The following is a 26,728-nucleotide window of genomic DNA, read 5'->3' as shown; positions in this document are numbered from 1 at the left end:
AATGAGTGTCAACAGCCAACAGCAGGGGAAGTAGAAGGGCTTGGCATCTTGGTGACACAGACTGGGAAATGTAGAAACCTGTGGGAGAAAACTGAGGTCACAAGGCTCTCCAACCATCACTGGACAGCAGGTCTCACCCAGCCAGCTCTGGTCTGGTAGACTGGGAAGGAACCCGGTTTAAACCAGTATCTGCCAGTGTTTATCTCTTTCCCTTTCCACTGTGAGGTGGGGACCTGTGTGTCCCTCACACACTAGGCTGGATTTCCTCAGAGCTGACTCTGGGTCTTTTCCACAATTGTGCCCAGAAAAAAAAAAAATTACAGTGTTGCATTTAAAGAAATAGTCTCCAGATATTTGAGCAGGGGATGTATTAAACAACCTTGCCTTGGTATTATCTGAACAAGGCAGGGCAGATTGAGGGTGTTTCAGGATAACAGTCCCCTGCAGCTAGAACCGGAAGTCAGGACTGTGCTCTGGGCACTGGATCCAGTCCTGCCTCAAGGCTAGGCTGTGGTTAATACCTAAGTGGCTCCACTGGACACCTGTAGATCTGGGGGCTAGGCCATCCCGCTTCCATATTGGTAGCATGTCTTAAGACTGTGCGTTTGTGTTTGTATGCCAAGGATGCCGTAACAGTCACTGAGTGGGTGGAGTAAACAACGAAAGCTTAACTTGCTACTAGTTCCGAGACTGGAAGTTTAATTTGGGGAGGGCCTGTCCTAGCTGGTGGACGGCTACCTTCTCACGGTGATATCATATGGCTTTCCATCTTTATTTTTATTTTTGAGACAAGGTTTCTCTGTAGCTTTGGAGCCTGTCCTGAAACTAGCTCTTGTAGACCAGACTGGCTTCGAACTCACTGAGATTTGCCAGCCTCTGCCTCCCGAGTGCTGGGATTAAAGGCGTGAGCCACCACCGCCCAGCCCATCTTTATTTTTTAACATTCTTAGAAGAAAAAAGAAAAAAAAAGACCATCTGGTCTCTTTTCTTACAAGGGCACAAATCCCATCGGGTCAGGGTTCCTTCATCCTATTTATAACCTCATTTAACTTTAAGATTCACCTCCAGACACAGCCATCTGCCCCTGGGGGATAAGGCTTCGGCATATACACTGAGGGGGGAGACATGGGGGGAACAGATGAAATTCTGAGTAAATGTGTGTTGTTGACACCAGGACGGCCAGGCTCCCGGAAGTGGCAAGGCCTTCCCGTGGTCTGGGCGGAGATGTTGACTGTGGGCAGCAAGTGTCAGTCACAGCTCCCTCCTTCTGTGGCTAAGGGATGAGTGAAGGAATTTCCCCTCAGTGGTCCTATGTGGCCCAGCCTGACTACCCAAGACTGGCCCAGCCCTGTAGGAAAGGTGTCTCCCAGCCCAGGGGGAGTGTAGGATTGCCTGCTATTCTCCAGGGGGGTCTGTCAGGGCTGCATTTGCTTTCAGGGATTTCCAGCTGGGAAGTAGGGGAAAAACACTTGTTTAGATGGTGGCAGCCCAGAGAGAAGGAGAGGAAGCGCTGGAGCCCTGTGAATAGCCCTGGCTCCTGTGAGAAAGGATGGCACGGGCTGAATCCCACCAGCTGGCCTGGATCAGCTTACTCACGCCTAGCTCTCTTTTGCGGGGAGGGGGGTCAGGGGCGAAGCTTTCAAACATCAGTTGGACACATTGGTGCAAGCCTTTAGTCTCTAGAGGCAGCAGGAAATGGATCTCAGAGTTCAAGGCCAGCCTGGTCTACAAGGGAGTTCCCATCCAGCCAGAGTTACATAGAGAGACCCTTTCTCAAAACAACAACAAAAGCCCAAACAACAAAATAATCAAGCAAACATATGAATGCTCAGATTATAAAAGCAACACAAGTTGACTAAATAACACTTGGAACTACTGGACCTATGGTGAATGTCATAGTCACCTGGGCTTCCAGCGCTGAGTTCCCACTGCTAACTTCCCTTGCCCATGCAGAATCCTAAGTGCATCCCTGCCCCTCTTCCCAGTGTGTGACCTTTAACAGGCCCCCATTGCCCATCCTTTCAAAACTCCCGTTTCTTCCTGTTCAACTGTTCCTGTGTTCACTCTTCACAAGGTTGCACAGAAGGTGCTGGGCTCATGATGTCATTGTCCTGACAGTCACTGCTACTGCTTCCATGGGAGACAGCGCTCCTGACTCCTGAGTTCAGTGGCAGAGCTCAGAGCAGAATCCCTTGTAAGGTTTCCTGCCCCCGGCACATGTGCTGTGAGCACTGAGCAAACCAGCATTGTCCTTTGAAACAGGAATATGCTTGGGAAGCCAGGGGTTGTGTGTCTGCACCTCCTCCCCTCTGCCCTGCCCTGATCATCGTGTCATAAAAACTAGGCCCTGTCCCTTCTTCATCACCAACTGGGCTTGATGTTATAATGAGAAAGGAGGGAACTAGGCAAAAGAAAGAATTTGGCCCGAATAGTTTTCCCCATCACCTAAGAACCAACTCCATTTCAGATTATTATAAAGTTAAGACTCCACGTAACCGTGGGGTCAAAGAGCCCATGCAATGTGTGTGGCCTCAGACAACAACGGGCTTCTCCCCATCTTCCCCAGCCTCTCTATTTCAACTCCCTCCCACAGCCTGTTTGCCAGTGCCTCCCACACTGGGGAGCAAGGCCCCTTCTCCCCCAGGGTCAGAATGATCCCTTGCAGGGAGCAGATGTTCAAGGAACACAGCCTTCATTCCCAGTCACCTGCGCTGTGTCCCGCCCTCCCGTGGGCGACAGCTCCTGATTGCCGCAGCTGTCCCCAGCATTTCATTAGCACCCGTGGCTGGTCCTGGAGGGCGCTGGAACTTCTCTTGGGGCTGTTTCCACACGTGCTGGCCTAGGCAGTTGGCAGAAACGTGAGATCTCTGCTCTAACCAACCGTACGCAGGGGAGCAAGCCAGACACTCCAGGTGGCTGATGAGTCTTCTTGCAAGAGATGCTTCTTCCCCAGATCCCAAGACCTGAACTTGCTGGGTGGCAGGCAAAATGAAGCGAGGAGGATGGGAGAGAAAATCTGTAGCTTCCTTGACCCCGTTTACAGTACTTTACTGTGTTACCATGATCTGGTGTCTAAAGATTACCAGATGTCCCAGAAACTTCTGGTACCGGCCTGCCGATCGTGCTTTAAGCCACATTGCTTACCCCGAGTGCTGTTAGTAGCTGAGGGGTCTTTCATCACTTTGTCACTGGTTCCGCATATTGTCAGGGCGAGCTTCACTTGTCTGCTTGACACACCTGGAAAGAGAGGCCCTCAACTGAGGGATTGCCTCTATCGGACTGACACGTGAGCATGTCTCTGGGACGTTTTCTGAGTTATGTAGGAAGGTCCAGTCCATTCTGCCCCTGGGTAAGTGGGTCTGGGCTGTATAAGGAAGGAAGCAGAGTTGGCCAGTTCGTGGTGCTCCTCCACGCTCTCTGCTTCAGCTCCCGCCTCTGGGTTCCTGCCTGGAGCTCTGGCCTTGGCTCCCCTTCATGGTGAACTGTAACCCAGAAGCTGAAATAAACCATTTTCTCCCCAAGTTGCTTTGGGCCATGGTGTTTATCACAGCAACATAAACCAAGAAAACACATGTGCCCTGTGCTAGACACTGGGGAAGAAGAGGGCTGAGGACAAAGGGGACTGTGAGATTCCGCTCTGAAGTCTCAGACCATGGGTTGGCTTAGAATTCAGTACCACAGAAGCATTTGCATCTGTAGGAGATACAGGGAGAGTCAGAGAAAGAGTCTATGTAGAGAGGACAATAGGATCAAGTCCTGAAGGATAAGACATCTACCGTTATGAAAATGGACTTTGCCAGGCATGGTGGCACACACCTTTAATCCCAGCACTAGAGAGGCAGGCAAGATGACCTCTGTGAGTTCAAGACCAGCCTGGTCTACAAAGTAAGTTACGGGGCAGCTAGGACTGTTACACAGGGAAACTGTGTCTTGGAAAACCAAAAAGAAAACCACTCATAAAAAAAATTAAAAATAATTGTTTTTCCTGGGCAGTGGTGGCACACACCTTTAATCCCAGCACTCAGGAGGCAGAGACAGACAAATCTCTGTGAGTTTGAGGCCAGCCTGGCTTAAACCCTGTCTCGAGAAACAAACAAACAAAGGAATGTTTACTACTTGGTAGCTGCCAGCTACCAAAGCTTCACAGGGGCAGACTTTTGAGACCTATCCAGGGACACAAAAGCCACTGACTCTATATGAAGAACGTCATGAGTTAGACGGTCATGAGGTTTGGAGAATATGACTCTCTGAGACACACCTCAGGAGCCTTCTATACCACGGCGGTTTCAAGAGACACTGGTCCTATAAGCCAAATTGTTGACCTGGCTATTTGGGAGTCACAAGTCCCTTAGCTATTTCAACCTTCTCACCTGTAAAACCTGATTTCTAGGGAAATTTTGGGAATAAAATCAAATAGATAAGAAAATGTTTTAAACTCATATATCAAGTTGGCAAAGGGCTACATACTGAAACCCCAGTGCTGGGGAGGCAGACAGGAAGGACCAAAAGTTCAAGGCCAGCCAGGACTGCAGAGGGCTGTATAAATTCAGATAGCATTCTGGAATGGTAAAAAGTGATGTCACGGGCTGGGAAAATGGCTTGGTCAATAAAGTGCTTGCGTACAAGCATAGGGACCTGAGCTCAGTCTCCGACACCCATGTGGAAAGAGGGGTGTGGTGATGCATCCTGGTGATCTCAGAACTGGACGGCAGGGACAGGAGAACCTTGGGGTCCACTGATCGACCAGCCTAGCCTAATTGGAAAGCTCTGAGTCCAGAAAAGATCCCCTCTCAAGAAACACAGGAAGTGGGGCTGGAGAGATGGTTCAGCAATTAAAAATCCCAGCTGTTCTTCTAGAGAATCAGGGTTTGATTACCATCACCCATATGGTGGCTCACAACTATCAGTAATTCAAGTTCCATGAGAGCCTTCAACCCTCTTCTAACCTCCTTGGGCACCAGACACACACGGTGCACATACATATATGTAGGTAAAATATTCATATGCATAAATAAGATTTTTTTTTAGAAAGAAAAGACAGTGAGCAACGCCTGAGGTGTAACACCCACAGTTGATCTCTGACTTTCACATGTGTTTCCACCCATGCCTGTGTCCTTGTACACACCTAAAAGTGAAGTTTCTGTGGGCCCCAGTCCCCTCAGCTTCTATATTAACACCATTGTGTCACGAGTCCCAGTAAAACCCACTACGAGAACAGGGAAAGGCTTGTGATCGGAACTTCCTATAGGACCAGTTCTTTTTTCAGGCTACCCATCTCTATTCCCTGGCTACGAAACTGAGCTCTGAGAGGAAGGAGAGCGCTTCGGTGATGATGAATGTCACCAAATGTGGTGGCCCTAACCAGATCCCGCTTCTCTTCCCTAGGAACATGCTTGCCAACTCAGCCAGCGTGCGGATCCTCATCAAGGGGGGCAAGGTGGTGAACGATGACTGCACCCACGAAGCGGACGTCTACATCGAGAACGGCATCATCCAGCAGGTGGGCCGCGAGCTCATGATCCCCGGAGGGGCCAAGGTGATCGACGCCACCGGGAAGCTGGTGATCCCTGGAGGCATCGACACCAGCACCCACTTCCACCAGACCTTCATGAACGCCACGTGCGTGGACGACTTCTACCATGGGACCAAGGTAATGAATGCTCTTTGTTGCTTTAGCCTGTTTCTGGGACTGCTCCAGATGAGACCCACGTGAACCAATACTTCCCAGTGCCTCTACAAGGGCTGGAGAGATCACTCAGAGGTTAAGAGCACAGGCTGCTCTTCCAGAGGTTCTGAGTTCAGTTCCCAGAAACCGCATTGTGGTTCACAACCCTCTGTAATGAGATCTGGTGCCCTCTCTGGTCTGCAGGCAGAACACATACACATAATAAATAAATCTTCAAAAAAAAGTTTCTGTAGGGGTTGATGTGGCAATTAGACTAGGGGTCTCAGCTAAACATCTTGGATCATTTATAAGGAAGTATTTAGGTCTGTTTTGATAACCGAATCACCCAGGTACCAAGCCAGGAGCCGACTTGACTTTTATTGTTATGTCCTGTAACACAGATCTAGAAGAAAGACAAGAATCAGCTAGTGTTTGTTGCTATGCATGTTGATTTGGTAGATCTGTCTGGGCGTGGTAAACTAGACTAAGTTGCCTGTGCCTGTGGCAGACTGTAAAGTCACCTCTAATTGTTACAAACAGCAGAAAGCATCTTCTGTAATCCTCTAGTCTGTTTGTTTTTGACACAGGGTCTTAATATGTAACCCTGGCTAGCCTGGAACTCAGCGTTTACCAGGCTGGTCTTGAACTCACAGAGATCCACCTGCCTCTGCCTCCTGAGTGCTGGGATTAGAGGGCACCACCATGCCCTGCTTCTTTTTGTCTTTTGAGACAGAGTCTAGCTCTGTAGCCTAGACTGGCCTCTAAATCAAGATCATCCTCCTGCCTCAGCGTCTTGTTTATTATTCTTTGAGTCAGCTTGGACGTAGTAGTGGGTTCTCTTTTCTTTATAAGTATCTCAGACACAGTTCGTCACCTGGAGAGCTGGAGGTGAGCTACTGTCTGTTCCCAAACACAAACCATAGAAATCCAGACTTGTGGGAGAGGTTAAGTCCAAAGAAAACTGTGTTGTGCAAAATAAAAATAAAAATAAAAATATAAAAAAAAATCAAAACCACAAGAGGATGGAGCTCTGGTTATTGCTGCTCTTCCTCATCTTCTTAGTGAACTGTCGGCCACGTTCCAGCCTCGCCCTGGACACCAGGTCATGGTCTAGTGGAGGACAGAACCTGGCCACACTCCTCTGCTCCCCCAGGGCCTGTGCCGACTGAAACTAGTGCATGTGCCTGCAGATATTTGCCCAGGAATAAGTGAACATTGCTTATTGATATGGGTCTCTAGCGGGTGTCAGATTCACAATGAAGTTGTTTTAAAATCCAAAGTTGGATCCAGTTCCTGGAACACAAGCCCCCTGCCATGGCAGCTATCCCGTGGAGGGTCTGACCTGTGGAGGACTCGCCTCTAATGAGTGTTGCCTGAGCGAAAGGGATTCAGCAGTTTCTGGCCCCGCACCTGCAGTTCTATGTCCCACGCGGGCCTGCAGCCTCAAATCCCCCATGGTGCGGCACCCTAAATCCCCCAAGCTCAGGACTCTCTCCCTGTGAGATTCGTTTTCTGAGGGCCCAGGTGTTCTCGCTGTTAAGCAGCCACTGACAGGTCCCCCAAGCCCACCCTGAGGATTCTGGGTGGGGCGTTAGGGACAGGAAGGACTGGGTTCTGGCAGACATCTTTATAGGCTTGTCTACCCAAGGCAGATGACCTAGAGGTCTTCCTTCAGGTGAAGACATCACCCACTTCTGATCCCTGAGGCTGCAGAAAAGACACTTGGAAGACCACATTGTGGCAAATCACAAGAGTCACAGCCCAGCCTTTGCGCTGAGGCGTGATGCCCCCTGGCTCTGAGGCCTGTCTCAGCCTGGGGAAGAAAAGGCGGCAGACGCTCTGCCTTCTCTGAGAACTGGGATCCTTTGCAGGGTGCTGTGGGGGCACTTGGGACTTTTCTTAAAGTCAGCAAGCATATCTGGTCATCACCCTGAGCACTAAGGCAAAGCCTATTTTGTTTGTGGTCGCTTTCTTTTTCTTTTCTTTTCTTTTCTTTTCTTTTCTTTTCTTTTCTTTTCTTTTTTTTTTCAGTTTTTCAAGGCAGGTTTCTCTGTGTAGCTCTGGCGGTCCTGGAACTTTCTTTGTAAACCAGGCTGCCCTTGAACTCAGACCCACCTGAGTGCTGGGATTAAAGGGGTGTGCCACCACTGCCCGGCTGTTTGTGTTTGTTTTCATTGTCAATTTTATTAAGGGACGATGTACACACAGAGGCGGGCACCGGCACCCACAGTCGTCACACCCGAACTTGCTCTTGTCACCGACTCTTTTTCCATGAACCAAGACATAGAAGCCCCGCCCAGTCTCCATCAAGGGTAACCACTATCCTGACTTTAAATTCTAAAGATTTTTTTATGTAACAGTGAGGTAGTCACAAATCATATACTTTACTATGTAAAATATACAAAGGGACACATCTGTAATCCCCGAATTTGAGACACTAATGTGGGAGGATTTTTTGCAAATTTGAGGCCTTCCTGGGCTGCACAGAATTGGGTCAGTCAGGGATGCATAGAAAATGTCTCAAAATAATAAATATAAATAAATAAATCCAAAGCAGTCGAGTCAGTGGTTTTTAGTATACTTTTTATACATTGGTCTTGAGTATTTACCTAAGATTCTTTATGTAAATGAAATCCAGTAGTTCTTTCACTCAAACCTTATTGCAACTTGCTGCCTGCTGTAGTCTGTTGAGTGTCCTGACTTTGTGGCATTCCACATGGAACTTATCCGCAATGCTGTCAGTGAACACCAGGTCCTACAGTACTGTTGCTATGGATCTGTCCGTGTCTTTTGGCAAGCACGTATGTACACAGTGCTGTGCATGTCCCTGGGAATGTACCTGCCAGGCCACAGTGCATGTCACTGACATGTTCGGCACTTGTAGACACTGTCCAGTAGCTCCCAAACTGTTTAGACCAACTCTAGCCCTAGCAGGCAGCGCGGAAGGCACAGTGATGAACACTGACATTACTGATAACCACTCCAGTCAGTCTTGGAGCCCATTCTGTAGGATGCTCAGGCCTTGAACTAAAGATTATAGCTTGCTGGTCGCTGCCTCTGCTTTGGGGAGACCTTTGATCCTGAGCCGGATACCACTGTCACTGTGCTTTTTAGCGGCCTTGCAGAGGTCAGAGTGGCCTTCCTTGTCCTCTTTTCCACACTGTCTATGGCCAGGGCCTCATTAGCCAGGAGTGACGCGTTTTCCCCTGAGAGCCTCCAGCTCTCTATAACTGATTAAAAGTTCTGTGCACAGCTCTCTGTGCAAGGTGGAAGGAAACCCTTGACCTTTTCCAGGCTGCTTATCCATTAAGACAGAAAATACCAGAGAACATCCAAAGGCCCCTGTGGGATTAAAGGCCACTGTTCCGCAGGTGTGGGCTGATGCAGACACCCCAACTCTGTGTGATGCGTTGTTGGGAATTTAAATTGTAGACACCCCTTCCCCAAGCCATCTTAGTTCCTGGTGACAGGGACATCTAAATGTGTGTGTGTGTGTGTGTGTGTGTGTGTGTGTGTGTGTGTGTAGAGGTAAGAGAACGACTTTGTGTAATTGGTTCTCTCTATTATATGGGTTCCAGGGATCAAATTGCCAGGTTTGCGTGCCAAACACCTTCTCCTGCTGACCCATCTCGCTGTCCTCTAAATAAAAGTTTTTTACATCTATCTCCTAAACAAGCCTCTGCGCCTGGCCTTCCTATTGCCCACCATTTAGGTAACAAAGGCCCTGACCTCCTCAGAAGTTCTGCCTCAAGTCTCCCAAGAAGGGACTTCTTCCACGCCTTCTCCTTCACTAACCCCCACATCTCCCTTCCAGCTGCCGCTCCTAATAGCAAACATTCTGATTTCCTGTCTCAAATAGTCCCTGGTAGAAGAACTACTTCCCTGTTGACTCTGACTGTCCGGGAGTCTGTGGGTTTAATTATGGCAACTTGGTCTTCATGCAAAGGCTGTACACTCCGGATAAATGGCCTCTGATCTGCTTAGCTCACACCTGGAAAGACTAATTGACTCTAAGGATGTGGGTGTATAACAGAATCACAGTCCGGAGGAAGAGTCCCTGTGTGACTGGCCCCAGAGCAGGAAGGATCAAGTTGCATCTCTTCCCTGCCTGTCTGGCAGACCCTTGGGTCTTGAACTCTGCATTCCCAGTGCATGTCCTCCTCAGAGTTTGCATGCTTGATGTTTGGAGACCAGCCAACAGGCCTGGGAGAGAAAAGCAGTTGAAAAACTGACTTTGCCAGTAGCATCTGAGTCTGCATTGTGCTGGGTCTGAGGGGAATTCTCCCTGGCACTGTAGCGAGCCAGCGGCTGGCTCTGCCTTGCTCCCCAGCTCCCAGCTCCATCACTTGATCTACTATTATCCTGCCTGTCCCAGGCACCACCTCCCCACACCACTCCAACCTGCAAGCTTCCCCTTAAGCAGAACCAACCACTTGCAGTAATCCAGATCCCATTCCTGAAGGCTATTTCCCACTGTAGGGAGGCAGACGTAAGGAAAGAAACATCCAGTTGTATTGGCTAAGAGTAAGGTTGTCCTCTTAGTGAGTACCTCATATTGTGCCACCAAGAACATTCCATAGGTGCTTGGCTGCTGTCAATCAGTGTTTCTCATGACCTGCTGAGATAATCAGTATCAGTTATTTTATTTAAAAAATAAAAAGTTAGCTCATGGTGTCTCTGTGTGTGTGTGTTGCCTACGTGTGTGCCTGGGAGTCCTCTGGAACTGAAGTTAAATATGGTTGTGAGCTGCCATGTGGGTACTGGAAATTGAACCTGGGTCCTTTGGAAGAGCAGCCAGTGCTTTTAACTCTCCAGTCCAAGATTCATTTTTTAAAGCCATAGGCACCTGCCTCTTCACTAACATGTACCACTGTCAGAAGCTTCCTGTGTGCTTCTCAGGCCTCCTCCAAAAACTATTCTAAGAACCATGGCCTAGGCAGGCTGATGGTTGCCAGTCCTTGAAAGCAACTTGCATTAGAACCACTTGGGGAATTTTTAACAGATGCCAGACCAATTAAATCAGGTCTGCCCCCTCCCTCATCCCTATTTTTTCCCCCAAGATACCCTGTGATTCTAACCACTGGCAGGAAGGCTGTTTAGAATGGTGCTGTGCCTTGGCTGTGCTATGATGCCCATCTGACTGGCCCTTGCCTTAAGTGCCAAGGCTGACAGCTGAGTTCCATTTGACAGCATAGCCTGCCTGCCAATCTTATTTGCATCTGTTTTTTCCACTCACATTCTAGGCTCCTAGACACGGACTCCCAAACCCTAAAGCCTTCCACCCCTATACTTTCTGAGCCCCCCTGGCACCATATTCTACCTTTCTTTATATCCCCTGCAGAAGTCATCATAGAGAAGTGGGCAGCTGGCTAGAGTAGTCATCAAACAGAATACTGACTGACTTCTTGGAGGTCCCAGAGACAGCCTCCTTCCTGTGCCAAGGGCTGCCCAGTCACAGAGACCATCTCCTGTAGATAGAAGTTTCTGTCCCTCCCGGTTTCACAGCCATTCTGTCCCAAATAAACATTCAGAGGTTTATATTAATTGTAAACAGTTTGACTTATCGTTCAGGCTTATTACTAACTACCTCTTACAACTTAAATTAACCCATAATTCTTATCTATGTTTAGCCGTGTAACTTGGCAACTTTTCTCAGCGAGGCATTCTCATCTTGCTTCCTCTGCTTCTGGATGACAACTGTGTCTCTGCCTTTCCTCTTCCCAGAATTCTTCTAGTCTGGTCACCCTGCCTATACTTCCTGCCTGGCTACTGACCAATCAGTGTTTTATTAAACCAATATGAGTGACAAATCCTTACAGTGTACAAGAGCATTCTCCCACAGCATGAAAAAGTCAGCATCAAGGTTTTTATGGTCAGCCTATGGGAGAGGAGTGTTTGTCAGGTACGAAACAGGCCTGGGGCTGTTAAGGGCACAAACTGAAATGGACTGACATATTCTGCCCCGACTGGAGGGTCCTCGCCCTCCCTTTCTGTCTTCCACTACAGAGGAGCCTGTCTGGCAGGGTCCTGAGATATGCCAGGCTCTAATGCATAAATGAATTCCCTTAGGTGTTCAACCTTGCCAGCATCCATCCTAAGGAACCCATTCACCCATTGGGCAGGCTGATTTTGTCTCTGAAATTTGCTCCGTTGAAATGAACTTTCTTGGTTTTTTTGGGACAGGGTTTCTCTGTGTAAGAGTCCTAACTGCCCTGGAACTTGCTCTGTAGACCAGACTGGCCTCAAACTCACATAGATTCACCTGCCTCTGCCTCCCAAATTCTGGGATTAAAGGTGTGCGCCACTACACCTAGTAGAATTAGTTCTCCCCCCTCCCCACTAACTCAAGAACTCCTTAAACCAGCAGTTCTCAGCCTATGAGTCATGACTGTTACAGTCAAACTGCCCTTCACAAGGGTCACATATCAGAGATCCTGCATATCAGATATTTACATTGCTATTCATAACAGTAGTAAAATTATAATTATGAAGTAGTAACAAAATAATTTTATGGTTGGGGGTCACCACAACATGAGGAACTCCATGAGGTGCAGCATTAGGAAGGTTGAGAACCACTGTGTTAAACACCATACAACCTTAAGATCTCTTAGTTGACCGCACACAAATAAACTTCCTGGTACTCCATGCGTTCTAAATTGTCTGACCAGATGTCACAGAACTGGCATGTCAGACAGAAGCTGTTGAGCCCTCCACCCACCCAAGATGGCAGCCCGATCTGCCCCCCACCCTCATGTTGGTGATCATGTGGGTGTCAGCACTTGGGCAGGACAGTTAACACCATCATAAATGGTGCTTCGGGATGTTTGTAGACAGACTTCGTTTCCAGCCGCCAGCCCCAAATAGCAACACGGAGGCTTATTATTAGTTATGAAAGCTCAGCTTACAGCTTAGGCTTGTCCCATTCGCTCTGATAACTTAAATTAACCCGTTTATTTTAACCTGTGGTCTGTCATGTGACTCAATACCGCATCTCAGTACTGCTCATGTCGCTTCCTCTGAGTCTGGCTGTCAACGCTGCCTCCTCCTTCCCAGAGTTCTCGCTCTGTCCAGAAGTCCTGCCTGTACCTCCTACCTAGCTATTGGCCGGTCAGCTTTGTTTGTTTGTTTGTGTTTTGTTTTGTTCGAGACAGGGTTTCTTTGTGTAACAGCCCGGGCTGTCCTGAAACTCATTTTGTAGACCAGGCTGGCATCGAACTCACAGAGATCCGCCTGCCTCTGCCTCCCAAGTGCTGGGATAAAGGCGTGCGCCATCCCCACCCAGCCGCTGTTCAACTTTTTATTACACCAATCGCGGCAATACATTTTCACACGGTGTCCAGATATCCCACAACAGATGTAATGAGGTGGTACACAACAAACACTTCACCCAGCACTTGAGATCCTTGTAGGGTCGGCTGCATCTACCCTGGGTCATCTTCCAGTGTCTTCAGTGCCTTGGAGAAAGATCCATCCACTTTGGCTTTACCATGGAAGTGTTCTACGATCTTTTCTTTAAAGATGTATTTATTTATTATGGATACTGTGTTCTATCTACATGTATGCCTACATGCCAGAAGAGGGCACCAGATCTCATTATAGATGGTTGTGAGCCACCATGCGGTTGCTGGGAATTGAACTCAGGACCTCTGGAAGGACTTCTTAACCTCTGAGCCATCTCCCCAGCCCATGATTTATTCTTTAAAGGTTTATTTTTTGTTATTTGTATATGTGTGTCTGTGTATGTGGGTGCACATGTGTGTGTTGCTCACAGGTGTCAAAAGAAGAGCGCAGGATCCCTGAGCTGGAGTTACAGACAGGTAGTTGTAAGCTGCCGGATGTGGACCCAATGCAATCCTCTGTTAGTGTGCATGCTGAGCTTGCCCACTGAGCTGTCCCCCGGCCCCTCTTCTCTTCTGGATTCACTTGCTGCCTGTGTCCCTGGCTCTGCCACCCTGGCACTCTCACCAACCTTCCTTGGGCATCATCCCTATTTCTCAGCTCGTTTTCCTGGTTCAGCTGCTGCCTTACCATACTACCCTCCTGGCTGCCTGCCCCTCTCTAGCGTGGCTCTGCTGGTTGGAATCAGCATAGCTCAGCCCCTCTTTCTACTTTGCTGTCCAGGTCACCCACAGTCGGACTGGGAACGTTCTAGGAGCACTTCATGGTACAGCTCTGCCTTGTGAGGCACCTGGAAGACATTGGTCCCCCTCCCCACTCCTCAGTGGTGCTTAGTTCACTGCAAGGAGTATGTTAATTTTCTGTGTAACTAATTACTGGATTCGTTGTAATTTACAATAGCCATTTATTAGCTGTGTAGTAGGTTGGAGATGTGGGCACAGGTCCTCTGCCACCCACAGTCCCACAAGCTATCATCAAAGTGTCTTTGGAGTTTAGGGTGCTCTTATGCAATTGGTAGAATTCCCATTATTGCCGTTGAACAAAGCTGAGATCCCTGTCCTTGTTGGCTCTTAGCTGAAGGCCGATCTCAGCTCCCCAGAGGCTGCCCACAATACCTTGCCTCACTCCCCTCTCAATCTTCGAAGCCCCTTTCGTCTCATACCCCCTTCATACCCTGTTCAGTGTGTTCTGACTGTCCAGTGTGTAGAGACTGTCCAGTGTGTAGAGACTGTCAGTGTGTACAGACGGTCCAGTGTGTACAGACTATCCAATGTGTACTGACTGTCCAGTGTGTACATTCTGTCCAGTGTGTACTGAATGCCCAGTTTCACTGACTGTACAGGATTTCTGTCATCAAATCCTGGCCAGAATCTCTCCCTTCAGGATAAGCTCTGACCTGGGATGGGTTCACCGAGTTACCTGGGGTCCACTTAAAGAGTTGGCTTCCTTCCTGGAAGGCAGTGTGCTTGCTGTCCTCTTCACTGGGTCCCTTTCTTCTCCACGGAAGGGTGCGTGCACGTCACTGTGTTCAGTCATAATTTTTCCCGCCACAAGGCATTCCATACACAACCACAGCCATTCTGTTGTCATTCTGCCTCCACTCGCCGGTTTTGTTAGCGGAGTCTTCCCCTGGGCTGGAGAGACGGCATGGTGGCCAAAAGTATGAGGGCCTGAATTTGATCCTCAACGCCCACACAAAACCTAGGCTCAGCAGCACACATCTGTCACCCCAGCGCTGGGGTTGGTCACATGGACCCTGAGAGGTTGCTGGCCAGCCAATCTATCCAAACAGCAAGCTCCAGGTTCCTCCAGGTTCAGTGAGAGTCCCTGTCTCAAAAAATGAAGCAGCGAGCAATGAAGAAAGACACTCCTCATCAACTCCTGGCCTCCACATGGATGAGCACACTGGTACACATACTTATGTACACATGCATACGACACACAGAAATAGATAAATAAGGTGGTACAAACACGTTTCCAAAAGTTTTGTTTTTTGAGACAGAGTTTGTCTGTGTAACAGCCCTAGCTGTCCTGGAACTAGCTCTTGTAGACCAGGCTGGCCTTGAACTCACAGAGATTCACCTGCCTCTGCCTCCTGAATACTGGGATTAAAGGCGTGCGCCACAACTGCCCGGCACATTTCAAAAATTTTAAATTAGATTTATTCATTCATTGCTTTTCAGCTTTTTGGCTAAGATCAAGTGTAGATTTGTTCATGGTTTTATGTGTGAGGATTTTGCCTGTATGTTTATTCGGACACCATATACATGGCTGGTGCCCGAGGACCATTGGATCCCCTGGAACTAGAGTTGCAGGTGGTCGTGAGCCACCACGTGAGCGCTGGGAATAGAACTCCCGTCCTCTGCAAAGGTGATCAGTGCATTTAACCACTGAACCATCTCTCCAGCCCCTTATAAATACATTTTTTTTTAAATCAAAAGTCGCCGCAGTAGCGGCCCCTCCGCTGCCTTGACCACATCCCAGCTCCAACTGCTGCTGCTGCTTCTGTCATCCAAAGCCTCGAGCTTAGGTTTCTAGATCTTCACTCCAAATACCTTACATCCGACCGTATCCTAGCTGTCCACCCCTCGTGGTCAGGCTGTTCCCAGCCCATCTGTGGCACCCTTCCTCGGTACCCCAATGTCACACTTCCTACAGTAAAGTCGGCCCCAGCCTCGTCATCCTGGGCTTTGAGATTGCTTCCTGAGTTAGCTTTACTTCTCAGCCAGGTGGCAGACTCTGAGGGCCGGAGACCATGGTTTATGTTTGGTCTGTAGTTAACCAAAGACCCACACAGCTCTCATCACACAACAGACACCCACTTAACAGCTGACTGTCAGCTCCGTGTAGTCGTTAGGAGTGGAGCCGAGGCATGCTGCCCAAGTTTGAGCATCAGCCCGCCTTCGCAGACTGTGCTCTATACAAGTCTCTCGATGTCCTGATCTGGAAAACAGAGATGATTAATGGCCCTTTGTTTACATTTATTGAGTTACCATTTATGAAGAACTCAAAATAGCACTTAGTGCCTATTAAGCATTAAATAAGCATCTGTTAAATGCATGTATTGATCATGTTGACTGAAAGCAGAGCCTTGAAAATCTGCTTGTGGCTGGGCAGTGGTGGTATGCGCCTTTAATCCCAGCACTCAAGCGGCAGGAGGATCTCGAGTTTGAAGCCAGCCTGGTCTACAAAGTGAGTTTCAGGACAGCCGGGGCTCCACAGAGAAACCCTGTCTCGCAAACAAACAAACAAACAAATAAATAAACAAATAAGAGAAAGAAAACCCACTTGTGGTCTCTCATGTGCATCAGCATTAAAACTATAGGCATCAGTTAGGAACTGAACGACTGGATTTCCTTCCTACTCTTAGTATACCCGACTTAACAAAGCCTGGTTGGCAATTTTCAGTCTGCCCAGAATAAAGGGCATTTGCAAAGAACTTATCAATACAGAGAGGTCATTGCATTTTGAAATCTGGAGACCAGAGTAGAGCTTACCATGACCGTGTGCACCTTAAGAAGCCTCCAGACCCAGGACAAGGAGCTCTGTGTTTTCTACTGGCCTCAGAAACTTTAGAAAGAGGAGCCGGTGAGACGGTGCAGCCAGTCAAAGAGCTTACAGAGTTCCATCCCTAGACACGCATGGCAGAAGAGAGAACTGGCTCCCAAAAGTTGTCCTCTCACCTCTGCGCATGTGCTGTGCTACATGTTTGCATGTGATAAGAACTTGCAAATAAATACAATTTTTAAAATTTAAAAAAGAGAAAATGTGTGTGTGTGTGTGTGTGTGTGTGTGTGTGTGTGTGTGTATGACAGTGATTCTTGTTGCATATAGGCAATGCTGTTTCTTATTTATTCTTTCCTTAAAGCCTTTATTCTTTTACTCTTTGCTGTTATATTTTTCGATATTTCAAAAGAGATTTTATGGGGGGGTTGTGTGAGTGGTATATGTGCACATGCACATATGTGGATGTGGATGTTTGTGTGTATGTGTGTGCACACACCCATTCAAGTGCATTTGGAGGTCAGAGGAGGATGCCAAGTGTCCTCTATTGCTCTTATTCCCTTGAGACAGGCTCTCTCATTGCACCAGAAGTGAACTTTTGACTAAGCTGGCTGGCCAGCAAGGTCCCAGGATCCACCTGTCTCCACTTCCTAGCCCTAGGGTTATAGGCACATGCAGCCTGGTTTTTACATTGGTGCTAAGGGTTTGAACTCAGGCCCACATGTTGCATAGCAAGCACTCTATATACGAACCCACTTCCCCAGCTCCTCAAAACTATTTTAATGTAGTCTTGTGCAAAATTTCAGAAGCCCTCAGGTGCAAGTCTGTGCACTCCCAAGCCTTGCTGAGGTTACCTCTGAAGTCACCGTATTCCTTCACTGAGCATGCAGTGCATGTTCTAGGATGACCATGAATGTAGACACTGAATCTATCCCAGAGGTTCCAGCCTTGCTTTTGTGTTCCCTGCAGCCAACGGTAAGGTCCTCTCCTTTAGAACCCTAGGAAGGTAGCCCAGTTGGTAGGGTGCTTGTCTAGCATGCGTGAGGCCTAGAACCACATAAACTGGCTATGGTGAGCAATGCCTACTGCCCAGCACCTGGGAGGTAGAGGCAGAAGGACTGAGGAATTCAAGGTCAGCCTCAGCTGGTTTGAAGCCAGCTGGGCTATATGGGACTGTCTCATAAACAAATAACAGCTACAAGAAAAATCTTAAAAGCTAGAGGATGCTTACCTAGTGGCTATAGCTGGAATTTGACTACAGGAACAACTTCACTGACCAATACCTAGATCTTATGCAACATCTGCTCTCAGGCCCTTAGGCGTCCTTGTGGTCCCACATCGACACACAATTATAGAACTGGAAACTGACATGGGGACTGGATTAATTTGACCTCTACCCATAAGTTGCTTTCCCTGTTTAGATTTAAGTTCCATAGTTAAGTTTAAGTTCAATTAATATTTAAGAATTAAGTGAAGCCTGCTATCTTATTGGTGAGCTCTATCCTTGGGGAGCTACAGTTATGATTAGATATTCCCCCACCCCCTTTCCAATCAATGTCTTTAAAGCAGCTTGGGCTGGAGAGATGGTTCAGCAGTGGAGTGTGTTTTACTCTTGCAGAAGACCTGGTTCAGTCCCCAGCCCCCATGTGGCAACTCATAGCCATTTGTAACTCCGGTTCTAGGGGATTTCACGCCCTCTTCTGGCCTTTGCCACTACTGCATGCACTTGAGGCACAGACATACCTGCCGGCAGAATAACATACACATAAAATAAAAATAAGTATTTAAGAAAACAACCGGGCATGGAGGCACACACCTTTAGTCCCAGCACTCAGGAGGCAGACACAGGCAGATCTCTGTGACTTTAAGGCCAGCCTGGTCTACAAAGCAAGTTCCAGGATTGTTACAGAGAAAAACCCTGTCTTGAGGGGAAAAAAAAGAAAACAGAAAAGAAAGAGAAAACAAATATATTAATAAATATTATATATTTATCAATATACAATAAGACACATATTTTATTTTAAATTTTTGAAATTAAAATGCACCATTTCCCTCTTCTCTTTCCTTTTTCCAACTCTTCCAATGTACCCTCCACCTTACTCTCTCTCAAATTTATAGCCTCCTTTTCTGTAACTGTTGCTCTGTGTGTGTGTTTGTATTCCTAAATATATAAATACAACCTGTTCAGGCCTTATAATGTTACTTGTATGTATATGATTTTAGAACTGATCATTTAGTATAGGATAACCAAGTGGAAACTACACATTTTTTAAAATATATTTATTTATTATGTACACAGTGCACTCTGTCTGCAAGTTTACCTGCAGGCCAGAAGGGGGCGCCAGATCTCACTACAGATGGTTGTGAGCCACCATGAGGTTGCTGGGACTTGAACTCAGGACCTCTGGAAGAGCATCCAGTGCTCTTAACCTCCGAACCATCTTTCCAGTCCCAAAGGTACACATTGAAAAGCATACGGCTTAGTATGTTTGGATATATTTATATACTGGCGTACTGGCATGGCATTCCAGTTATTATAAGAACCACATCTGTCATCCTTTCCCAGGGTTTCTTGATAGCTTTGTAATCTTTCCAATTACTTCTGGCCTCTCTCGCCCCAGATAATCACTGACCTTTCTCCTGTCAATATGGGTTAATTCCCAGCACTGCTCTATAAATGGGATAATGGAACATGTATCCTCACTCTTCTCCTTCTTTATCTGCTTTCTGGCTTCGTCCTGTTAAGCTAGGGGCTATCACAGAAGATGCTACCATGAACATCTGCGCCTATGCGTTCGTACGGACAGGAGCTACTATTTCCCTTTGGGAAGTACCTCGCAGCAAATGTGTCAGTCACACCGTGGGTGTGTGTTTGGCTTTTTAGGAGATCATCAAACTGTTCCCACGCCGATTGCAGCATTTATGTTCCTCCCGGCAGATGCTCTTCCTCTTCGCAGCCACCCATTATGGTCCATTTGTTGAATTTCAGCCATTCTAATGTGTGGTGCGACTCGTTGTACTGTTAATTTCCATTTCCCTAACGATTGTGGCTGAATATTTTTCTATCTCGTCTGCCCGCGCGTATCTTTGGTGAAGTGTCTGATGCCCTTTGCAAGTTTTTGGGTTATTGGAGCATGATTTTTTTGTTTGGTTGGTTTGGTTTGGTTTTTCCAGACAGAGTTACTCTGTGTAACAGCCCTGGCCGTCCTGGAACTCACTCTGTAGACCAGGCTGGAACTCACAGAGATCCGCCTGCTTCTGCCTCCCAAGTGCTGGGATTAAAGGTGTGCACCACCACTGCCCGGCTGAAGCATGATTCTTACCAGGTTGCAAGAGATGTTGATGTGGTCTACTCCTTTGTTGAAGATACACGTTGAAAATATTTTCCTCCGATTGCTTGTTTAATCTCAATACTGACTTTTATTTATTTATTTTGTGTGTGAGATGTGTGAATGCAGGCACACAGGTACCACAGCATTCATGTGGAAGCCAGAGGACAACCTTGGGTGTTGTCAGCCCCTGCCTTCTATCTTGTTTGGGACAGAATCTCACTTGTAGCCCTGGCTGGGCACAAACTCACTACCTAGACCAGATTGGCGTGGAACTCACAGAGATCGACCTGTCTCAGCCTCCCAGATGCTGGGACTAAAGGTGTGTGTAGCTTGTTGTTTTACTCTTTGGGGGCCCACACTCGGAGCCATCAGGCTGTGACTTGCTGTTCAGAGCTCCTCTGTCCCCCGCTGCCCCTCACGCACCTGATTTGGCCTTCAGAAGTCAGCCCAGGCAGACCTTGCAATCTGTCCTTCCTGAATGGGAGGCTGGGTCTCAGAGGTGACATCACTTGCCAGGTAGGTAAATCCAGGGCAGGCCTGGCACCCTTCCTTAACGGCTTCATGGCGTTGTTAGTACTTAGTTGTGGGACTAAATGAAGGTCCTGGTGTCGTTGAAACAGACAATGCACAGAGAGTAAGTGGGGTTACATGCACTTCACTCTGGATTGCTGGTCAACCCTCCTCTTGAGCATCTGTGGACAGCCTGGGCTTTTTCTAAGCATCCATGTGGCCTGCTGGTCTGTAAACTTTCCCACTGTGAGATTAGGAGGGGCTCTGCAAAAGAACAGGGTGACAAAGGGTCTCTCTGTGCCACTGTACTTCAGAGCCATTTCCATAGGCCCCTTGGCTTCTTGAGCGCTGGCAGCCACGTTCCTTCTGCCACCCAGCTCCCTTTGAGGATCGGCTCTGGTCTCCATGGTAACTGCATGTCGGGAGCCAGTCTGCGCGGTACTGGGGCTTTGTATTAAACACAATGAATTTAAATTGGGTGCTCGACTGTGAAGATAATCATTCTGGATCAGAGAGAGGCCCCAGGCTCCTCATTTCATAATTTTAAATGTTGGTACAATTCTCAGGGTTAGCCCTGTAATTCAGGGCCGGGCCACACCCTCTCCTCTATGGTGGCTACAGCTAGGTCTCATTTCCCATGCGCTCTTTTTCATTCTTTAAATTTTGGAAGTCGGGAGCCCCTCGGTCATTCAGGGCTCGCCCGAGCTGAGGGGTGATTAAACTGGGAGGAGCCTGGAGCTGTGGTCAGATGGGCTCTCGTTGGGTCTGCTTGTGTGATATCCTCTAAGCCCCACTATAAAACAAGAGGCGTAGCCCCTGCCCTACAATACATTTTTTAAATGATGTTGGCAAATATTTCTAACATAAATGTCCCTACTTTAACCATGTCTACGTATATCATTCTGTGGGATTCAGGCACATTCATCTGGACACATTGCCACCCATGTGTCCAGAGCTTTTTGTCTTAATTGCAGCTCCCCATCACTAAATGCTAGCTAACCCCATTCCCTCTGTCCTCCTTGTAACACATCGGTTCTACTTTCTGTCCTGTGCTAGGACCACTCAAGTTCTACGTTTGAGTACAATCACCCAGGGCTTGTCCATGGTGGCTACTTCTGTCCCTTAGCATAATGCCTTCAAGGTTCAGCCATGTTGGAGCATGTCAGAAGAACGCTCCGTTGTGTGCACAGACCACATGTAATTACAGAGTGTTTTTCATTGTTGTTGAGACAAGGTCTCACTCTGCAGCCCTGGCTATCCTAGAATATACTATTGTGTGACAAACTTTCCCTGGGGAGACAAAACACTCATGTTTACTCACCCCAGCTAAGAACCCCCTGAGAGACAGTATGCATACCGCAGAGTCCAGCTTGCTGGGACTTTGGGGTTCCTTACAGGAGTATGGGGGAAAGTTTACCTATAGGAGCAGAAGTGACTCAAAGACAGATGTATCACTAAAGCCCACCCCAGCATGGGTGACACTCTCAAAGCTGGGGACCTGGAGCACAGTGCACAGCCTGCAGGCAACTCAACAGGTTAGAATGTCCTTTCTGGTGTGTCAGTTGGCCTGAACCCCTTCCTGGAACCGCAGCTGATCGGGTCCCAGAGTCCTCTTGGCAGCTTGGCTTGTCTGAGCATCTTTGCAGATTTTACTGCTTACTCTAGCAGGGCGGGGCCTAATAAATCTAGTCAGTTTCTGGTACTTCCTATTTTGAATTGTTTATCTACTAGGTTAAAGAAACTCCCTGCAGGATGGACTGTTACAATCTTGCAGGAAATTTATACAACTATGTAGACCAGGCTGGCCTCCCACTCACAGGGACCCATTTCTGTGGGAAGGTATACATTACTATTTCCAGCTTACAGAGCCTTTTTTAAAAAAGCTTATCTTTTATTTATTCTTTGTCAGTTTCATACATGTACACAATGTGTCTTGATCGCACTCACTCCAACCCCTCCCTTCTACTCCTCCATACCTCTCAACATAGCCCCCTCCCATCTTCGGGATTCTATCTTTTTTAACAACTGTTGAGTCCGCCTGCTGGAATGCTGGCTGAGCTTGTCACCTTGAGCATGTGTATAGGTCACCACAGTTACAGCAAGCTCATGCATGCAACGGCCACATCGTGACCCGAAGATAGCATCTTCCAGCACCCCTCCCCGTCTTCCAGCTTGTTCTTTCTTTCCATCCTCTCTTTCCCAGTGTTCCCTGAACCTTGAGGGGATCGGTACAGGTGTCCCGTTTAGGGCTAAGCATTCAGCGGTCACTTATTTTCAATGCTTTGGCTAGCTATGGGTATGGAGCCATTTTGAGGATCAAAAACAATAGTAAATATTAAGAATGCTACACACAGTAGGCTATTTATAATAATAATAATAATTATTATTATTATTATTATTACTATTATTTGCTGAAGTTAAACCTAGAAGTTACTGTCATAATAGGCTAATTACTTCAGTGAGGAAGATGATGTTAGGCTGTGCCTGTCTCCCTGGCCAGTCTTGTGGAAATTTATTCATTCTGTGACTTAAAGAGAATGTCTTAACCATGAGAATGTGTGTCATGCCTCACTATAAAAATCATACATGCTTTTATATTCCTCCCACCAATTGATATTCATGTATTCCTAACTCCCAACATGGGGGAAAAAACCGTTAAGCCCTCTGTGTACACTTCCTTGTTAGCGGTCTATTTTAAGGACACCCTCCAGGAAACCCTGACACTGGGGTGGGACAGCTCGAGACACGTGACACCTGTTGGCACAGGAGAGCGTGGGCTTGGGAGTACAAATGCCTAGATTGCAGCCTGGCTGGTCTCTGAAAATCTGGGATGATGGCGATGTCGACCACATGTGAAAGCGACTGTGAAGACAGAAGGGAGGACCTCTCTGGATCTCTCCGTGCAAGTAGCAATAAAGGATAGGGTCTCAGAATGGTTTGGGGTCTCATTTCACCAAGCAGGCATGGGGCCCTGAGTTAAATCCACACCAACCACTGCTATAACCATGTGTGGTGGTATACGTCACTCACACTAACACTGGAGAGGTGGTGGCAGAAGGTTCCAAAGATCATGGTCACCTTCAACTATTTGGGCAAGTTTGTGACCAGCCTGGGCTGTAGTGGTAATAAATAAATACAAACATACATATATACATACATACATACATACATGCATACATGCAAATGGCACCTTCAGCCCAAGCAAAATTTAACCTTCCCTAGGACCCCACTTCGTTTTGTGTCGTGTTAGATTTCTACCTGGCTCCTAGACCCCTTCGTTAGTCCTTCTTGGCTCTCCCTGCTCAGCTGTCTCAGCCTGCTTTCTCTTGCCCAGCTTCTGGCTTTGGGAGGTCCCTGTGACTATCCTAAAGTGAATTTTCATGTGCTTTTCTTGACTCTCATCCTTGTTCACACCAGCTTTCAGGGAATTTAGCCTCACTTCCTGTTCTGCTAGGAAGTCTGGGACCAAGAGAGTGCGCTGGCTGCCTCAACCCTCCCCGTCTTCTTCTGTATCCACGCCCCCTCCCAAATGGGTGGCAAGTAGTAGCTCAGCCTAACCAGTGTGACGGACGACTTAGCTTCCTCATCTGACCAATGGGGATGGTGCACCTTTTTTATAGACTGTTTTCAGAAATAAACAAGTATTCAATAAATGCTCAGTTATGCAAGTATCCACAGTTTTCATTTCCACTTGAATAAGCCCTATCCCATTTTACCTAAAGACACCCTCCCCCTGCACCCCCTGCACCCCCTGCACATTTGATCCCCCTTCCTGGTACTGTTTGTCAGCCACTCAGTTCATTCAGCCTCCCCTGCCAGTTATTTTTCTCCTCTGTTGTCAAAACTTGCTTGTTCAGGGAACCTGCTCCACATCTGTCTTTCCCATCCCCATCCCAAGAACTCTGATACAGCCAGAGGAACACTCTTATCTGATTGTCATGGTCCTCCTCTGTCGTCGCCTGAGGCTGGCCATGGCTGCAAATAGCTTATAGCCAAGAGCAAGGAGAAACCCATCCCAGCTCTGAAAGCAGCGTCTTCCTGGGCGGTAGACATGTTGAGGGTGGGAGCAGAGCCAGGGTTCTCTCTCCAGGAGCTCCTAGGCCCACACTCCCTGAGTCCCGTCATTGCTACCACCTCTGTGAATACAGGTTGACAACATCGCTAATTGCATGAATTCCAGGTTAATCAAGGTTCATGCGCTCGCTCGGTCTTAATCCTTATTTCCTCAGCCCAAATCAAACAGGTCCATTCTACATCCTCTGGCTGTGCCCCCGGCTTTACACACCACTTCCTACTCTGGTGGTCGTACCGACTCCCTGCCCCAATGTGACCTTGCCTTCCTCAAGTGCTCTTTTGAAAGTGACCTTCTCCATCGTCCATGAGGACTTTGTCTCCTGAAGTCATTTCTATTGAAAATGAGCATTTTCCCCTCGGTCTGTTTGCCAGTTGAACTCTGCTCCACAGGGTACTAATATTCTTGTTCCTGAAGCCCCAGCTGCAGAGGACAGAGGAAAAATGATGCCACTTCCAAGTCCCCGCTGCCAACAGTCACGGTTTATTGAGCTCCCCTGTGCAGGCACAGAGTTGGGTACTTGACACATATGATACCACTTAATTCTTTTTTCTCCCCTGCATTAGTGAGTTATATGCGGTCAGACTTGGCAGCAAGCATCTAACCCCCCAGAGTCATCTCTCCATCTCTTAATTGTCGTAGTCACTCCCATGAGGGCTACAGTCACCCCTATGAGAGCTACAGTCACCCCTATGAGGGCTATAGTCACCCCTATGAGGACTATAGTCACCCCCATGAGGGCTATAGTCACCCCCATGAGGGCCATATTCCCCCCTCCATGTCTAAAATGAGCAAATGGAGTTCAGAATGATTAAAAATTGTTCAAATGTAAGAGCTACTAAGTTACAGAACTAGGGTGCTTTACTGAAAAGTCAGAGTTAAATGGAAGCCAAAAGAGATGAAAATTTATAAAGTTCATTAAAAAAAATTTTTTTTGAAAACAAAAATAAAGTCAGATTTTCCCATAGTGTAAGCCAGTCTCAAATGTACTATGTAGCTGAAGCCGCTCTTAAACTCTTCCCCATCCTCCTGCCCCCACCTCCCAAGTGCTTAGGTTGCAGTGTGTACCACTGTATCTGCCTCTGAAACTAGGATTTAAGCCTCCATCTGCACCCCTGCCCCAGGTTTGATTCACGCTGGGGTAATTTTGCTTCTGGGCTTAGCATTTTGTCTTTGAAGTGTCAGCATACACATTAGGAAAGTGTTTTCCCTGAAGTGCATTGGGAATGGAATGCTGCCTGCATCCTCTGAAGAAAGCTGAGCAGATGAGGTGTGAGTTTTAGATACAGGAATGCTCTGGATGTGCACACTGAAAGGTCATGACATAGTCTACGTAGTAAGTTCCAGGTCAGCCACAGCTACTACACCGGGAGACCGCATCTCAAAAACAAACAAACAGAAACGAAACAAAAATGCAATGCCGAGAAAAAGCTGGTTTCCAAGAAGGCTGGCGAGCAACGGATAACTGTGGAAGTGAGGATGTTACCCCAAGTATTATAGAAACCCCTTAGCCGGAAGTGAAGGATGTTACCCCAAGTATTATAGAAACCCCTTAGCCGGAAGTGAAGGATGTTACCCCAAGTATTATAGAAACCCCTTAGCCAGAAGTGAAGGATGTTACCCCAAGTATTATAGAAACCCCTTAGCCGGAAGTGAAGGATGTTACCCCAAGTATTATAGAAACCACTGAGCAGGAAGTGAAGGATGTTACCCCCAAGTATTATAGAAACCACTTAGCCGGAAGTGAAGGATGTTACCCCAAGTATTATAGAAACCCCTTAGCAGGAAGTGAAGGGTGTTACCCCCAAGTATTATAGAAACCCCTTAGCAGGAAGTGAAGGGTGTTACCCCAAGTATTATAGAAACCACTGAGCAGGAAGTGAAGGATGTTACCCCCAAGTAATATAGAAACCACTGAGCAGGAAGTGAAGGATGTTACCCCCAAGTAATATAGAAACCCCTTAGCAGGAAGTGAAGGGTGTTACCCCAAGTATTATAGAAACCACTGAGCAAGAAGTGAAGGATGTTACCCCCAAGTATTATAGAAACCCCTTAGCAGGAAGTGAAGGGTGTTACCCCCAAGTATTATAGAAACCACTGAGCAGGAAGTGAAGGATGTTACCCCAAGTAATATAGAAACCACTGAGCCAGTGATTTTTTTTCAGTACTTAGAGAATGTGAATTTTTAAAAAAAAAAATGGAAGAAGATTTTAATATGAAAGGAAAAAGTAGTTCAGCGATACTTGA

The 26,728-nt window shown here is 47.4% G+C and overlaps 1 protein-coding gene across 1 annotated transcript in view; it reads left to right on the top strand.

The window, feature by feature from the left end:
• The window catches only part of Dpysl5 (dihydropyrimidinase like 5), an 81,807-nt gene that overhangs the window by 26,780 nt on the left and 28,299 nt on the right, over window positions 1-26,728 (top strand). Inside the window, exon 2 of the mRNA XM_048436608.3 lies at window positions 5,386-5,650. Within this exon, the coding sequence (XP_048292565.3) occupies window positions 5,390-5,650 (261 nt within the window). The 5' untranslated portion in view covers window positions 5,386-5,389. The remainder of the gene's footprint in view (window positions 1-5,385; window positions 5,651-26,728) is intronic.

Source organism: Myodes glareolus, chromosome 6, assembly GCF_982192425.1.
Source record: "Myodes glareolus chromosome 6, mMyoGla1.1, whole genome shotgun sequence".
NCBI lineage: Eukaryota > Metazoa > Chordata > Mammalia > Rodentia > Cricetidae > Myodes > Myodes glareolus.
Note: the sequence above shows the minus strand (reverse complement) of the source record. Positions and strands in the feature narration are given on the sequence as shown.